The following is a 17919-nucleotide window of genomic DNA, read 5'->3' as shown; positions in this document are numbered from 1 at the left end:
CTTTCCTAATCTGTAATACATTGAAGGACTGACTGACAAAAAGACAAAGAAAAAGAAAAAACAAATGAACAAAGCACGTTATATATTTTTAGGAAAAGGTTGGTCAGACATGACCAAGCCAAGGGGTGATGCACATCTTTGATTCTCAAATGAAGAGCCCGCTTTGTCTGAAGATGCTTCCATGCTCATGTGGCTGTCATAACTGTATAAAGATGCATGGAACATTGCTACAGTCCCACTGAACTGGTACCTATTTATCTACTTGCATTTACATGCTTTTGAAATGTAAGGTTCCAGGTTACACACAGAGAGACAGATGCATATGCAGTATATAAATATGAATATGGATATGGATATGGATATGGACAAAAAGCAGGAACCAGTTTTAACGCTCCTCATAAGAACACTTATATCACATCAGATGTCTATATGATTTCCCTCCTCCAAATCAGAGTTATACATTTCTTTAAATTAAAGACTGTGTATAATAATAATTTGTCTCATTAATTTATTCAATGAGATGGAGGAAAAAATTAAAGTTGAACCAATGTTCATTTTGATATTTTATCTTTTCTTCATATATAGATTGTTATCTGTCTCTCTTTCTTTCTCTCTCTTCCATCTATCTCATTTATCTTTCTCTAAGTGATCTTATATTATCTAGTCAGAAGAGATAATTCAAACATATACAGTATTATAAACTAACTATTTTAAAAAGCAATAAATATTAGAACATAAAATATAACATTAACATTAATAGTAACAAAAACACATCTCATTAATAGTCATTGTGTTTCATTTAATCTAAAAATAAAATGTTTCTGAAATTAACATGATTAAATATGATTAATTCAAATAGTTTGACTTATTTTAGAAACTTTATTATCCAATTATTATAGTTCAAAATCCACATGTAATGAAGAAATGTAAGCGACAACACATAAAACATACCTTCAAAGTATGTGATTTTATAGTGCATGTAAACCGTAAAAAGATAAACACCAACAAAAAGAACCTTAATGTTGTTTTGGAATCAGATGTTCTTTGGTGTTCATGGCAGGTCTCAGGATAATAATGTAGCATTTAGGGATAAAGATGCAGACCAGTAAGCCCATGCTGGAGGCCAAGATGGAGAAGATCTGCACAGCTACCATGTATTTCCCCTTGGAGCTCAGATATGTGGGAACAAAGGAGATCCAAACACTACAAAAAACCAACATGCTGAAGGTGATCAGTTTGGCTTCATTGAAGGCTCCTGGCAGATTTCGAGCCAGAAATGCCACCATGAAACAGATGGCGGCTAAAAAACCCATGTAGCCAAGAGCAGAGTAAAACATGGTGACAGAGCCCTCATTGCACTGCAGCAGAATATGTTCTGGTTGGGAATGAAAGTCAGAACTGGGGAATGGGGGAAATATTCCCAGCCATATCATACATATGCCTACTTGAATACCAGAGCAAGTTAAAACAATAGAGTTGGCCAGAGCCTTCCCCAGCCATTTACTCATGCTGCTGCCTGGCTTTGTGGCCAGAAAGGCCACCACCACCATTACAGTTTTGGCCAGCAAGGAAGACACAGCAACTGAGAAAACAATACTGAAAATGGTTTGTCGAAGGAGACACGTAATTTTCATAGGGCGACCAATGAATAGAAGGGAGGTCAAGAAAGAAAGAAAGAGTGAAAGCAGGAGGATGTAGGTGAGTTCACAGTTGTTGGCTTTCACTATCGGAGTTTCTCGGTATTTAATGAAGATTCCCAGAATAAAGGTAGTGGTTAGAGACAAAGCAATGGCAAAGAAAGCCAGGATGAGTCCCAATAATTCTGCATGGGATAAGAAGCTTATATTTTTGGGAATGCACTGGTCTCGTTTCTTATTGGAATACTGGTCATCTGGACACTTTTCACAATGGACTGCATCTGGAAAAAAATGGCTAGCATGTATCTGTTTCTGCAACTATAGGAGCATGAAAACTGTATCAGAAATCATTTAGTTTATTTTGAATGAAATAATATGATGCAATATTTAGAAATAATATTTCTGCCCAGGGATATTCATATGACACAACATTCCTTAAAACAGTCAACAGTATTTTAAAAGGCTGAAGATGAATGTGATTATCAGCTCTCCAAACATGTCCTGTCTCCCAAAGCCAAGAAAGAAAGTAACAACTCAATAGAAAGCAGCAACCTTTCATTATTTATTTAATGCTCCCCTCGTTATACCAAAATTAGTGTTAGTGCCCAGTCTCTCAAAATTTTGTAGATGCCTTAATGTTTTTCTAGCTTCTTCATCATCTATCCCCTTCAAATCAATAGAGAATAATGATAGTGTCCTGATTTTTGTTGTTTTTGGAACCACCTACTGTACCTTCTTGCTCAGAGAATGTTCCTTCCACACACAGAGAACAGTCATAGCAGCAAACTGGGGCTCCTTCTCTCACAAGCTTGGCATAACCTGGGGAGCAACTTTCTGTACATCTTGAATAAGGCACTATCTAAACATAAACAGAAAGGCAATGAATTAGAAGGATTTCCTGAAATCAACTGGCTTCCAGAAGCTCAGGAGAACATTGAGCAAAATGAGTCAAGGAGTAGTGGTATGAACTTTAATTACTCTACTTGCAAGGGGTAAATGAAAGGGACATTCTCTTTCTCTATCAATGTCCATTGTGGATCCCAAAACAGACTCATTGCCTTGTTCCTCTTCCCAAAGGAATGTAGTTCCATGGCAAAAGGCATTTCTCCTTGGGGCATGTATGAGAATTCTATAACATATATATATTTCACTATCTTCGTTTTCTCAGGAAACCTTCAACATCTGGATTTCTCTAAAGTCCCTTTCTTTCTCTCCTACAACTGATCATTATATCATCATATGCAAATGACTTTTTTAGCTGCCCGTATTTTCCTCACCACATTCTTAATGATAACTTTCACTTATGAAATCCAATGGGCTAAACCCTTCATATCCTGGATTTTCTCCCAAAGGTGCTTTTGCGAAAGACAACTGACCTTTATTTTCCCTTGAAGACATTTCATTTCACATTCCAGAAGCTTCTTTAGCTCTGGCAGAATGGTGGTGGTGTATAGAGGGATTTGTATTCCTTGCAGTCGTCTGGTCATTAACAGTCTTTCTGAAAGTTGTTCAGGCCACTTGGGATTTATCAGTGCCCCCAGGGTCACATGCATAGTGCAAATGGGTGTGGAGCCTTTTTTCCATTGCTGAATCTATATATTGTTTGCAACATACTTTTTTAAGCAATTCCAAATCTTCCCATCCTCCACCATTCAGTCAAAACTGAAGAAGCTTCTTGGATGAGAAGCAAACCATCTACAAGTCAAGGTGCCTTTTGGAAAAGCATCTTTGGCACAACCATAACCTGGATGACTGAGAATCTCTGTAGACTTTCTGGATTTTCTCGTGTTGAGAACAAGATCATTTGATATACTATAAATTATGGTAACATATTCCAGTTTAATAATGTAGATTACAAATATTGCAATTCAATACAGCAGGTGCCATTGTGTGACAGATCATTGTAAAATCTCTAAAGTAAAATAATATCTAATCAATTAAATAAGTTCTCTTATTTGGAAGTTATCTCAATTGGCCACAATAAGAATTATTTCTGAGCAGAAAAATTTCCAGATATGGAGATACAGTAAATAGAAGAGCAAACTCCCAGCAGCCTCAATTACATTGTTAAATAAAGTTGGCCATTGAATGGCACTTTGATTGACAGAAATCTTGACTTCCGAGGAGCCTTGTCTTTCTACATTCCCAATTTTCACCCCCACTTCTGATTTGTTGCAAACTGATGTCCATTGCATGATATCAAAGTCACCAACAGGAACTCCATTTTCATCAAAAGAAATCCCATCTCTGGAGATATTGTGATGGATGTTTCTCAGGAACCTATGAAGCTGCAGAAAGATGGGGGGGGGGGACATGACAATCTGAGATTTTATTCAATGTTTTTCTTGCTATAATTCTGGATTGGACTTCATTTGAATAATTCAACCTGTTCAAATCACCACTACAATCTAAAACAGATTGATTCAGCATTTCATTGGAAGCTTCTTTCAGACATTCTCCAGGAATTTTCAGCTATTTTTCAAATATTTATCCCAAATTGTTGAAAATTTGAAACTTGGCTTAATACCAGTAACTGTGAGAAGGATCATGGAGTTTTAGTAGACAATCAGTAGGTTTAAAAAAGAGACCTGGACATCCATTTGTCTGAAATGGTTTTGGGTCTCCTGCTCAATTGGACTATAGGATCTAGTCCAACTCCTCTTGGTTTCCAGAAGAAATCACACATTGTTTAAGTTTGGAAGATTTTTCTGTACCATCTCTCTCTAACTCACTCTTATTTACCACTAACTAGGCAACTCCTTTGGAATATCTCACTCCTCTCTACATTTAATATAATATTGAGGAATTGGAAGGGGAGAAGCAATATGAACCTCAAAGAAGACTTACCTGCCATGGCTGTATAACCTGTGCTGGTTGATGGTATCCAATGTGTATTCTCCTCTTACTCCATTGGGAGGAAGAGGAGGCACTGAGAACCCAGGCCACAATTTGAATTATTTGAGAAATACTGGAGGAATACTGAGATAGGATTTTTACAATCATATCATGGGTTGGGAATGCCCAATTCTCTTTTTCTCTACATTTTTTCCAAACTTTCTTAGATAACACAGGACTTGAATAAGAACATTGGAATGCTTCCTTTCCATACAATAGGGCCATAGATGCATAGGAATTATAGTCATAATACTGAATCCTTCTCTTTGTCTGGATGAGGAAGGAAAACAACGCATATTTATTTTGAAGATCTACCCAGAGGTCAAAGGTTTTGACACTTAAAGCTGTCAAAGTTGTTGCAATCCATACCCTTCCCACAATGGATTTATCAATTATTTGTATTATTGCTGCTAACATTCCTGAGGCCTGAGAATCTAGTTGGCATACTATAATTTTTATTTTACTCATGATAAGAGAACGGAACATTTCCTTTTTTTCTTGCATGAGAGTATCTCCAGCACTTGTCTGCATATTTGCTTCTGGGACGGTTCCTGAGAGGACAATACAAATCCCATTTCTTAGGGCAAGAACCTCCAAATGTCTCTTGAATTTTTCTCCTTTTTCATTGTCCTGAGAAAGGAGGCCCATCCACGTCCATTGGAAGTGCAAGAGCAACTTGACAATTGCTGAGTAAGGAGGTTCTTGGTTTGGGGTCATCCGATATGAAAAAGGGAAATGATCACTTTGCTCAGCCAACTGGTTGATGACACTATAGTTGATCTAAAATAAAAGAGAAGGTAATGGTAGTTTGTGCCAGTTTAATGATAAAAATCCAATGATAAATCTCAGGGCCTTTCCCATTGCTGGGAGATGTTACAAATGATAAGAATTTTGCTAGTTCCATTGATGCTCTGTCCTGTTCTCTTGTATGCTTCATTTGAAACCTGGGAGCTCTGAATTATCTGTCGGTGATGTTCATGGGGGTTCCTCATAGAGCATACTGTACTTTTCTGGTCTCATTATAACTCTGTGTGTCACTCATACACTCAGTCAATCAATCAATCAATAATTCAATCAATCAGAATAGAGCTGGAAAGTCTTCTAGTCCAACCACCAGCTCAAGTAGGAGACCCTAATCCAGAGGTATCAAACTCAAGACCCAGGGTCCTTAGATCAAGCCTGCGGGGCCACTCTAAAAATAGAAAAGGACCAGCCTTCAGTGCCTCTGCCAGTGAAAATGGAGCTAGAAAAGACCGTGCATTGCCCCCTGAGCTCCGTTTTGGCTGGCAGAGGGTTGAAAACAGAGCTCTGGAGCCTTTTTCCCTGGCAGAACATTTGGGCCACCACAGGTGCCCCTGACACAATTGATGTCATGCTAACTACACCCACCTTAGATACACCTTCCTCTGAGGTCAAACACAATCCTGATGCAGCCCTCAATGTAATCGAGTGTCACCCCTGCCTTTGTCCAAACCCTTGCTTTAGCAGGAGACCTAATACCATTTCGTACTACTGACTGTTCATTCTCTTCTTAAAATAACCCAGTAACTTCTGAGGGCGAGCTGTTCCAATGATTAATTGACCTCAAAAAAACTTCCTTCCTTAATTAGTTTCCATCCATTGTTTCTTGTCCTGCTATCTTTTGCTTTGGAAAATAAATTGACCTCATCCTCTTTGTGGCAGCCTCTCAAATACTGGAATACTGATATACATTCATGGAATATCTTTTTCAACTGACAAACAAATTATTTTCTCATAGATTATTACTGCTTATTTGATCATTTCATGTTTGTTCTATGCCTACCCAGCAATTGTTTAATAATAATATATTATTTCATTTTCTTCATTCATATAGTTGATTTCAAATATTTCTATATAAAGTCTTTGTTGTTGTTATTGTTAGTTGCAAAGTCGTATCCAACCTGTTGTGACCACGGGGATATCTTTCCTCCAGGCCATCCTGTCCTCTACCATCCTCTGGAGCCCATTTAAGCTCATGCCTGCTGCTTCAGTGACTCCATCTAGCCACCTCATTCTCTGCCATCCCCTTCATCTTTTGTCCTTAATCTTTCCCAGCATTAGGCTCTTTTCCAGTGAGTCCTTTCTTCTCATTAGGTGCCAAAGTCCTTGAGTTTCATTTTCAAAATCTGGCCTTCTAAAGAGCAGTCAGGGTTGATATCCTCTAGGACTAACCACTTTGATCACCTTGGAGTCCAAGAGACTCACAGGAGTCTTCTCCAGCACCATTCTGCTAAGCAAATATTTCCTCACAACTGTCAAACTATTTACAAAGTTTGCACTAGTATTAATCTTCTCATCACTCCTATCATCCTTATCCTCCCACAAAAGACTGTATGACTGTAACTTGTTGCTTGTATCCTTATGATTTACCTTGACTGTTCCTATGGTGATTTGATTGTTTATTTGCACCTGGACTTATCATTAAGTGTTGTACCTTATGATTCTTGATGAATATATATTTTCTTTTATGTACACTGAAAGCATAAACACCAAGATTGTACTTATTGATTGTGTGTCCAATCACACTTGGCCAATAAAAAAATCTAGTCTATTCTATAATCATTTCTTGGGTTGTTTGGAAAGTGTTTTTTCTATGACCACCGTATTCTCTTGAAAAATTCTACTGACATGTGCTGTGCTTCCAGCCTGTTATTCCATTTATTTTTTGGCTCCCTACTTTAGCATTGCTAAAGGGGATTGTAACCCAGTATTGCTTTTCCTACACTTTTATTGACTATGAAGGCTACTCCATTTATTCTGAGAGATTCTTGCCTGCAGAAGTATACATGATGGTCGTCTAGATCAGAGGTCCCCAACCTTTTTTGCACCAAGCTAGACCAGTTTTCCACGGCCCGGGGGGGGGGGGCTTTGGTCAAATGGGGGTGGGGTTATGGAGGGGTGGAGCTTAGTGACGCAGCCCTCCACACTTCTCCACAGGGCGGGGAGAATCAGGAGGCTCCTTTGGCGGCTGGGGGCTGCCTGGCTTTGTGATTTTGGCTGGGGGGGGAGTTAGGAAGGTCCTACTTCTCCCCCCCCAGCCAAAAATTCAAAGCCTATCTGCTGGATACAGGCGATGAGTGGGACAGAGCGGCGCGGAAGCCTCTTGCAGCAGCTGCCACAGCCACTGGCTTCACCGCTGCTCGTCCCGCTCATCGCCCGTATCCAGCAGATAGGCTTTGAGTTTTTGGCTGGGGGGGGAGAAGTAGGACCTTCCTAAGTCCCCCCCAGCCAAAAACTCAAAGCCTATCTGCTGGATACGGGCGATGAGTGGGACAGAGCGGCGCGGAAGCCTCTTGCAGCAGCTGCCACAGCCACCGGCTTCGGCGCCGCTCGTCCCGCTCATCGCCCATATCCAGCAGATAGGCTTTGAGTTTTTGGCTGGGGGGGGAGAAGTAGGACCTTCCTAACTCCCCCCCAGCCAAAATCACAAAGCCAGGCAGCCCCCAGCCGCCAAAGGAGCCTCCTGATTCTCCCCGCCCTGCCCTATGCCCCACCCTGTCCTGCATAATGTCCTCTGCCGGGAGGGCAGCGGCGCCGCGGACCGGCTGGAAAACCCCAACGGCCTGGGCCCGGTCCGCGGACCGGCGGTTGGGGACCTCTGGTCTAGATTAAATTCATCCATTCCTGTCCATTTTGGTTCACTGATTCCTAAGATGTTAATGTTCAGTCTTGTCATCACTTGTTTGACCATGTCCAGCTTGCCTTGATTCACGGATCTTACATTCCAGGTTCCTATGGAGTATAGATCTTTACAATATCATATTTATCTTTTCTTTTATGTATACTGAGAGCATATGCACCAAGACAAATTTCTTGTGTGTCAAATCACATTTGGTCAATAAAATTCTATTCTATTCTTTTCTTTCACCATTAGATACCGCCATTGCTTTGGCCCAGTTGTTTCATTCTGTCTGGTGCTACTAGTAATAGCTCTCTGCTCTTCTCCATTAGCACATTGGACACCTTCTGACCTGAGGGACTCATCTTCCAGTGTCATATTTTTTTGTCTTTTGGTACTGTCCATGGGAGAGTTTCATGGCAACGATACTAAAGTCGGTTGCCATTTCCTTCTCCAATGGATCATGTTTTGTCAGATATCTCTGCTATGTCCTGTCCATCTTGGGTGGCCCTGCATGGCATAGCTAATAACATCATTAGGCTAGGCAAGTCCCTTCGTCATGATAAGGCAGTGATCCATGAAGGGTATATATGTATACACACGCACACTTATACAATTCATGTGTGTATTTGTACAGTGGTGGGCTGAAACTAGTTTAACAACAGGTTCTGTGGGCATGTGCTTTGTATGTGTGTGCAGTATTCAAGATACACCAATTTCAAGCTCTATAGCTTACCTTCTAGGACAGCCCCAGCCGTTAAAACAGTTGAGACCCTGAAATCCACTTTGCTGTATGAATCAGATGGGCTAAAAAACACAGAAATATAGGAAAGGATAGAGTAGGGGGGTGAGTGGAGATCAAATGATTGCTCAAACTATGAGTTCACTAGAACTGGCATCAGCCCACCACTTTATGTATACACACATACTTTGTGAATTAAAAATTCTTTCAACTCTTTTACAAGGGTTGCCCAGAAACTAATGCACCACATATTTTTTTCTCAGCCTATTGTAATGGTACAAATGCAAAACTTTATATATACATTATTTGAATTGTCAGGAGTGCATGTGTAAGTTTTGCATTTCTTCAGACAGATAGCGTGAATTCAGCAGTGTTTCGAAATGATATCTGTAAGTGATGAACGTTACAAGCATTGTTTCATTCATTAAATTTTTCACTGTGGAGAAGGAAACTGTTGGGAACATTCACAAACATTTCTGTACAGTTTATGGAGAATTTGCAGTTGACAGAAGTATGGTTAGTTGCTGGGCACAGAGGATGAGGCCCAGTAATGGGCAGCCAAAAATTTTACTGCCACACTGTGTGTGTGGCTTATTTTGTGTGTGTGGCTTGATGGTCATGTGTGTAAGTTTCATTGTGTTCAATAAATAATTGTTGAAGAAAAAAAATGTGGTGCATTACTTTCTGGCCAACCTTCATAATATACAAGTGCTGCCTTCTAGGCAAATCTGAACTATCTACAACATGGAATTAATTTTATTTGGCTTTATACCTGTGGAATTTTATAGATGCTCAAGACATTAGATATATGATCAAAGAGTTCAGAATCCATCTCATCAAGAACAGCCAACAGATTCCTTTGTCTTCCACATCTGTAGTTTGGGACATTCTCCTGTCCTGTAGACAACACATCCAGCAAGGCCTCATATGTCATTCTTGCACTGAAAAAGTTCTCATAGATGTTGTAGCCCAAGGTGATGTTTGGTAAGAGTCTTGAATTCTGGTTGACTTCATGAACAGCTAACAAGAAGGGCAGGATGTTGTGGAAGTTATTCTCACTACAACAGAAGAAATTTTACCATCTCCTTTTTGCTCTATATCAACAATTTATGTGATCAACTTAAAAGCAATTGTGGGTTTTTTTTGTCAATGATGTAAAATTATTCAATTCTACAAATAATACTGTTGTTTTGCAAAGTGATCTTGACTATGTGTCTGAATGGTCATCTATTTGGCAACTTCTAATTTCAATTAATAAATGCTCTGTCTCACATATTGGCAAACATACTGACATGCTCTCTACATGGGGCTATCTTTGAAGAGTGTTTGGAAACTTCAAATCATCCAGAATGCAGCCATGTGAATGGTTATGGGCCTTCCAAGGCATATCCGTATTTCTCTGCCACTCCGTGGACTGCATTGGCTACTGATTGGTTTCCAGACACAATTCAAAGTGTTGGTTATGACCTATAAAGCCCTGCATGGCATCGGACCAGATTACCTTCAGGACTGCCTTCTGATGCATGAGTCCTAGAGACCGGTTAGGTCCCACAGAGTCGGCCTTTTCCAGGTCCCGTCAACTAGACAATGTCATTTGGTGGGACCTAGGGAAAGAGCCTTCTCTGAGGGACCCAGCCCACTGGAATCAGCTCCCTCTAGAGATTCACACTGCCCCCACCCTCCTTGCCTTCCATAAGAGCTTAAAGACCTATCTGTGCCACCAGGCTTGGGGTCATTAAACTAGCCCCTGTCCAATGACTGTAACTATGTCTTGCTGTGTGAATGGGAATACATGATTTTAAATGTTATTAAGGTATATTAATTGGATTTTTCTATATGTATACTGTATATTGTTTTGATATGTTGTGAGCTGCCCCGAGTACAGAGCAAAATAAATAAATAAATAAATAAATGAATGAATGAATGAATGAATGAATGAATGAATAAATAAATAATCAGAATGTCAAGTATAAGCTAGATGGCATTGATCTAGAAATTGACCCTCAATTTGTTAAGGACCTAGGTGTACTTATCTCTGACAATTTATGCTCCAAAGCTCACCATAACAGCATTGCTAAAAAAAGCAGAGTTGTAAACTTAATTTTGCAAAGCTTTTCTTCTTAAAACATTGTATTCCTAATTAGAGCTTATAAAACTATTATTATTATTATTATTATTATTATTATTTTAATTGAATTTTTTTAAACAAAAAAAACAGAAAAAATAGACACATCATACAATACATACAAGCAGTTTGCGGAAATTTGTGCATTTTGAATTAATGTTTTTACATTGCCTTTTCTGCATTGAAGCAGTAACATTTTGGACCTTAATTAAGAATTGGTTGAAAGAAATTCTAAATTATGAACTAGAATTAAAATCAGAAATATACCTACTAGGTATTATTAGTGGGCATCATAAAAAGGCAAATTTATATCTTATAATTCATATACTTACAGCAGCAAGATTGAGCTTTGCACAAAATTGGAAAAAAGAAAATATGTCAACAGAGCAAATGGTAATCAGAAAGATACTAGAATGCACAACGAGTAAAATGACAATGGAATTGCAAAATAAACAGGGAAATGAGTATTATACTGTATGGGGAAAATTATACAATTGGGTGGAGGAAAAAACAGAAACGAAAAAAACAAACAAAATAAAAGAGGACAATGTAGAGCTTATAAAACTTATGCTAAACCAGTTTTAGAACATTGTTCAACTGTTTGGAATCCCCACCATATATCTGACATCAATACAATTGAGCAGGTTCCAAAGTACTTCACAAGAAAAGTCTTGCACTCTTCTGTACACAATAGAATTCCCTATGCTAAAGGCTTGAAAATCTCAGTTTGAATAACTTAGTACTACGTCGCTTGTGGCCAGACCAGTGGCGGGTTCCTATCAGTGCAATTCGGTAGACCCACACCGGTAGGGTCACACTGGTAACATCACCCATCTCAGTGTGATTGGTTGCCAGTCCCACAATATTTTTAAAAAATATATTAAAAAATTATTCTGTGCATGCCCAGAGGCTGAGTTTCTGGCACTGCAAATGCACTAGCTTCCTGCAAGATTCCTGGCTTGCCTCAGGAAGTCTTGTAAGTCTCCTCCTCCTGTGGCTGCCTACATAAGTAAGGAAGGTGTGGATGGTAGGGGGCGGGTCCCATGAATGGCGGAGGCCTTCCTTGCTGCAATTTCCAGGATTCATGTAAATGGGAAAGCCGGGAGCTGCTCCTCATCATTGCAGGCACCGAGAAGAGGAGTGGCTCCAGGCTTCTCCATCTACACGAGCTCCTGGAATTGCAGCAAGGAAGGCCTCTGCCATTCCTGGGGCTGAAGCAGACATGGAAGCATGGAAGGTATGTGTGAAGCATGGATGGTGTGTGTATGGAGGAGGGGATCGACATTCAACAAGTGGAAAGACTAGGGGTGGGCAGGTAGCAGTATGAGTCCAAGCAGGGGGGGAAGGTTGAGGGAGCATGTGAGACACTGAAAGAGCCAGATTCTTTTGACGTCTCAGCCTGGCTCTTTCAACATCTCATGCAGTCCCTCATCCAAGCTCTTTCAGCATCTCACATGCCCCTCAGCCATCCCCTGCTTGAACTCACACTACCCCTTGTCTTTCCAATTGCAAAATGCTGATCCTCTCCTCCACACACACACACATATAATGCCCACTACCTCAGGAACCAACTTGAGTCCTGTAGTGCAGCTTTCCCATTGTTTCCATTCCGGGTTGTCTGGCTCAGGTCCACTGATTGCCTCCCTTCCCTGCTGAGAGGCAAAGTCGTAAAACAGCTCTCTTTTTTCTCTATCTTTCTGAGAGTTGCAGGCCATTACTTTGGGGTAGGGGCTGGAACAGCATGATGGCGGGGGCCAAGGCTGGTGGCAAAAAGGGGAGCTCATGAGCGGCCAGAAAAGTGGGGGGACATTGTCTACCCACCAACGCAACCACCCGCAGTGGGATCAGTAAGACCGCAGTGGTGGTTCTTCTAGGAGGTCTAGCCTGAATGCTTCTCCCATCCTGGGGTTGCTCACAGTGGGCTCCTACCCCTGCAGAGATATCTAAGGGGCTGCTAGCTGCGACACTACCAGAAAACCTTTTTGAGAGTGGCGGCAGCAGCAGCACTATCATCAATACTGCTGGGAGTTTCCCTTCTCTGCTGCCACCTCTGCAGCCGCTGCTTATGGCCAGGGGACTGAGTGCCTTCATGATTCTCTCGATTTATTTATTCGACTTCTATGCTGCCCAATCCCTAAGGACTCAGGGTGGCTTACAACAGCGGTATAAGTACAATAAGAATAAATATAAAACAGTAAAAGAAATCGAACAGTTAAATGAGGTTAAAACATAGCAAACTTAAAAACCCCATAAAAATTTATTATAAAAAGAAAATCACACTTATGGGCCCGAGTATGGGCCCGAGTATGAAGAAGAGGACTTGATCACTCTAAACAAGTGGTGAAAATATCTTTGCCTTTCTATAGGTTGGATTTCTTTGCCAAATATTTTTGGCAAAGATTTGTTTGAAATTATCTTTGCCAAATATATCTTGGATTTCTAGAAGTTGTCATCACGTTGCATGTGAATGAGGCTGGATTCGAAAAGGTTACAGTGATGTAGCAACTGTCTCTTTCTTTACCTCAGTTCTAACATAATTTTCTTTTAGTCTGCTATGTATTTTGTCTTGTTTAATTCCAAAGTTGTAGTATAGTCCATCAGTTCAACCAAACTGTATTTTGTTTTGTTCCGTAAGTGCAACTTCACTTACGGAACAAAACAATTGTAATAGGCTGGGCAAATGAAGCCATTTCCCTGTCCACCAACACTTTACAGCAAATTTCCCAGATGGGATCTTCCAAATATGTTGAGATCAGAATTCCAAATAAGGATGAGTAAGAGAGATATTGTTCCAGTTCATCCAGAGGACCCCAATTTAGGACACACTGCTCTATGTTATACCTACAAGCTCAAAAAATAGTCTGTGAGGTGTTTATAACATATTGAATACAAGAGCAAACTAGAATTATGCAGAAAATTTGCTTCACAAAGAATTAAAAGAAGCATGCGGTTTGCTCCTGTGGTGAACTGAAATAAGAAATAGGATTGTATCAGTTTATAAAAAGTTTTGTCTCTGTGTAAGCCTGAAAGGTGAGACTTTGTTTGCATGTTAACCTGAAGCTGAGAAAAGGAGCAAAAATAAGTTATACTTTTTACTATGCCCACCCAGCCAAATTAGGAACCACCCATGGGTTAGACTTAGGTATTTCATACAAAATTATATATAGTAATGTTTTGCCTGTAAATTTAATTAATTAATTAGACTTCTGTGCTGACAGTTACCTTTTCAGTTGGTGGGTTGGAGGTTTGGAGAACGAAAATTGGTACGATCGAGCTCCAATTCCAGACATTATTCCAGTAATCCAGTAGTCTCCTGGCTTGTAATAAAGGAACCACTCCTTTTCTTCTATTATCACCTTTAATGGGCATTTCATGAGCATACTGGCACAAGGAATTTGAGACAGAAGCAGAAGCAGAATCAGAATGAGTTGTATATGCAGCAGCAGCAACATTTGACATACAGTATACTGAAGGTGATCCTTTCTATAGTTCTTTCTTCAGCACAGAGTTAAATCTTAGAGATCACAGAAGACCACAACTACAGTGAAGAAAGTTCACTTTGCATCCAGATTTGGAAGAGCTATCTGTAATTTCAGACTGCTGTAGAATTGCCCCAGCTTTACTCCAGACTCTGATATATTCACATGAGGCTGATACAAATCAGATTATCACAAGCTGTTTATCCTATTTGTTGTCACATTGATTGGCAACTAATTGTGGTGGTAGAAATCCCATAAACCTTGTTGAAAGGAGAATAAATAATCATGATTATTTTAATAATTAGAAGGGGAATTGAGCATTGCCATAAAGATATGCTGTTGAAGAAAAGAGTTTTGTTTGACTCAGGAGAATAATCCTAATTTGAGAGTCGAGAAAGAAACAATTCAGGGAAGTTTGATTGTTTTTGGTCTCCAAACTTCTTGAGATTCTAAAGATTAAAATGTGGAAAAACAGTTCAACACTCTTGAACTAGGCAGTGGGCCATTATAATTTCTTCCTGATGTACAAGGTATGAATTCTTCTAAATGTGCACCTAAGACCTCTCTCCGTAACGTCCTCCGAAACCATTTGATGGAGTGTGAATTAATAAATAAAGTAGTTATATATATATAGACTGGAAAATCATTTCACTGGTGGGATTCAGATTTTTTTACTACTGGTTCTGTGGACATGGCTTGGTGGACATGGTGTGGCTTGGTGGGTGTGGTTTGGTGGATATGGCAGGGGACGGTTACTGTAAAATCTTCTTTCCCACCCCAAAGGTATCCCCCAAAACTGATAGAAATCCATGAATAGCATGACAAAATCATGCACACAGTTAATGCTGCAATGGGCTTTCAATCTCATATTGTGTTAGACTCTGTACTTTGGAAGACTATCACCACCATTCCAGTCTTGGCCAACCAGGAAGGGACAACTAAAAAACCAACACTGAAAATGGTTTGTCGAAGGAATCAGGTGATTTTTATGGGGCAACCGATGAATAGAATGGAAGTCGAGAAAGAAACCAGGAGTGAAACCAGGAGTGCCCAACTTGACTTTGTCTGTTGTCTGTTGACTGTGGGAGTTCTTTGGTGTTTAAAGAAGGTTCCCAGGACATTAAATTATTACATAAGTAAGTAAGTAAGTAGGTAGGTAGGTAGGCAGGCAGGCAGGCAGGCAGGCAGACGAACGAACGAACGAACGAACGAACGAACGAACGAATGAATGAATAAATAAATAATACCAGGGATGAAATTTAGCAGGTTCTGGAGAACCAGTGGCGGAAATTTTGAATAGTTCAAAGAACTGGCAAATATGACCTCTGGCTGGTCTCAGAATGGGGTGGGAATTGTGATTTTGAAGTATCCTTCCCCTGCCACGTCTACCAAGCTATACCACAGAACTGGTAGGAAACATTTTTGAATTTCACTCCTGGATGATACACAGTATTTCTTTCTAAGATAAGAAAATTATAACTTTAGGAAAACATTTGTTTTGCTTCATGTTTGGAATACGGAACAGCTGGGCACCTTTCACAATAGGCTGTATCTAAAAAACGCAAGCAACCGACCAATCCCACAATTTGGTAATGTGCATAAATATAACATTAAAGATTTATTTTAGGTTGTCTCACAGTCACACCGCCTGGTCTTTTCTTAAAGGTTTGATTAAATTTTCTGCTGTACTAATCACTTCAAAGCACTCAGGAAAGGGCTATATACAGTTCCAAATCAAATCTCTGGCTTCTAGGGCATTTATGGGAGAAATTAATAGCAAAGTAGGTTCCCCATGACATGAAAATCTATGACAGCCTTGGAAGTTAAACAGGATTGTACCTGATATGGGATTGAATAGTATCCTTTCAATGCCCCTTAGCCACCTACCTTCTTGGGTAGAGATTATTACTTTCATACATGGACGATAATCATTAGATAATGTCAATATAATAATTAGATAAGTCAATATAGGCTTTTTGACTGCTATCTCTTTCGTGGTGGCTTTCTTGAACTGAAAACTGCCAGGGACTTTCAGTGATGTCAAGTGGATCACCTTCAGCATGCTGGCCTTGCTAGACAAGTAGTTGTACAATACAATGGTTGCTTGCTAGACAAGTAATTCTTCCATACAATGGTTGCAACATCCTGCAGTGCCATGATAACTGTTAGCAAGCTTCCCTGCTGCCTTTGATAAGCAAGGTCAATGGGTCAAATGTTAGGGAAGCTTCCAAGTTACTCTCACAGCATTTTCCCCCTAAGAAGTTTCACCATGGAATACAAGATCCACAGTTCTTGTACTCCATTGTGTGCACTTGGGATGCAGCTTCCCATTACTTGCCCAGCTGCACTTGTGCCTCAAGGCAGCACTCCTTCCCATGCTCACATGCACTTGTATTGTGCCACAGCAATCTGTCCTGTATTCCTATGATGCCACCTCACTCCATAGCACTCACCCATTCGCTTGCCTGCTTACAAGCCACCCTTATCTATCTATCTATCTATCTATCTATCTATCTATCTATCTATCTATCTATCTATCTATCTATTTATTGGATTTGTATGCCGCCCCTCTCCGTGGACCAGCTTCTACCAGCTTCTTGCAGGAAGTTGCAAGTTGCTATTATTTGAGTTCTTTCCTTAATGTCACAATTTTCAGTTAAAAACAGCAATAAGTACTGCAAAGATTGCCATCACTAAGCAATGTAATTACAGGACACCATACTTGATGATCACATCACTTAGAGAGACAAAATCTGCCCCAATTGCTATTGTTAAGCAAGAATTATCTATATTGAGACTAAGGAAGTAATCTTCAGAATTCATCGTCCTTGAAACAAATGTATTAAAAGCCCATGGTGAACTTATATAAGTTGTCTGAAACCAGTGCAGACAAACTGTTACTGGGAAATTTTCATAAGCTAGTTTTTAGATGAGTTTAATATTTGTTTTTAATGATGATTATTATGGACATTCTCAGTCATCCAGTTCATGGTTTTTCCAAAGATGCTTTTTCAAGAGGTAATTGGACTCTGCGTTTTTTCTTTGAAGACGTTTCACTTTTCATCCAAGAAACTTCTCCAGCTCTGACCTGAATCTTATCTCATAGCCAAAACATATGTTATCCTTTGTTACAGTAAATGAGAGAAAATATTAACCACTACAAACTTGACTGTAAAAAATATGATTTTAACAATCGAGTTGTCAAAGCGTGGAACTCATTACCAGACTTAATAGTGTCAATCCCTAACCCCCAACATTTCTCCCTTAGACTATCCACAATTGACCGCTCGAGGTTCCTAAGAGGTCAGTAAGGGGCGTACATAAGTGCACTAGTGTGCCTTTCGTCCCCTGTCCAATTGTCTTTCCTTTATCTCATATATCATATATATTTTCTTCCTTTC

The 17919-nt window shown here is 39.9% G+C and overlaps 1 protein-coding gene across 1 annotated transcript; it reads right to left on the bottom strand.

The window, feature by feature from the left end:
• Positions 1-1016: 1016 nt before the first annotated feature.
• On the bottom strand, positions 1017-17341 carry LOC139159322 (vomeronasal type-2 receptor 26-like). Its single transcript, XM_070736644.1, has 7 exons — positions 17229-17341; positions 14262-14420; positions 9687-9972; positions 4485-5312; positions 3701-3925; positions 2370-2496; positions 1017-1918 (listed from the first exon to the last, which is right to left on the bottom strand). Exons 1-7 carry the CDS (start codon positions 17339-17341, stop codon positions 1017-1019), a joined length of 2640 nt encoding a protein of 879 aa, XP_070592745.1.
• Positions 17342-17919: the final 578 nt, after the last annotated feature.

The sequence above is a fragment of the Erythrolamprus reginae genome, chromosome 2, assembly GCF_031021105.1.
Source record: "Erythrolamprus reginae isolate rEryReg1 chromosome 2, rEryReg1.hap1, whole genome shotgun sequence".
Lineage (NCBI taxonomy): Eukaryota > Metazoa > Chordata > Lepidosauria > Squamata > Dipsadidae > Erythrolamprus > Erythrolamprus reginae.
The sequence above is the reverse complement of the archived record's forward strand: the minus strand, read 5'-3'. Positions and strand labels throughout refer to the sequence as shown.

Bases quoted from the DNA above. Each gene is read 5' to 3' on its own strand.
- LOC139159322 (XM_070736644.1), bottom strand. From the start codon at position 17,341: ATGAATTCTGAAGATTACTTCCTTAGTCTCAATATAGATAATTCTTGC. The intron at 9,973-14,261 runs GTAACTGTCAGC...CTTCTGTTGTAG, and splicing joins CCAACCCACCAACTGAAAAG to TGAGAATAACTTCCACAACA. The intron at 5,313-9,686 runs GTATAAAGCCAA...CTTTTATTTTAG, and splicing joins GCATCTATAAAATTCCACAG to ATCAACTATAGTGTCATCAA.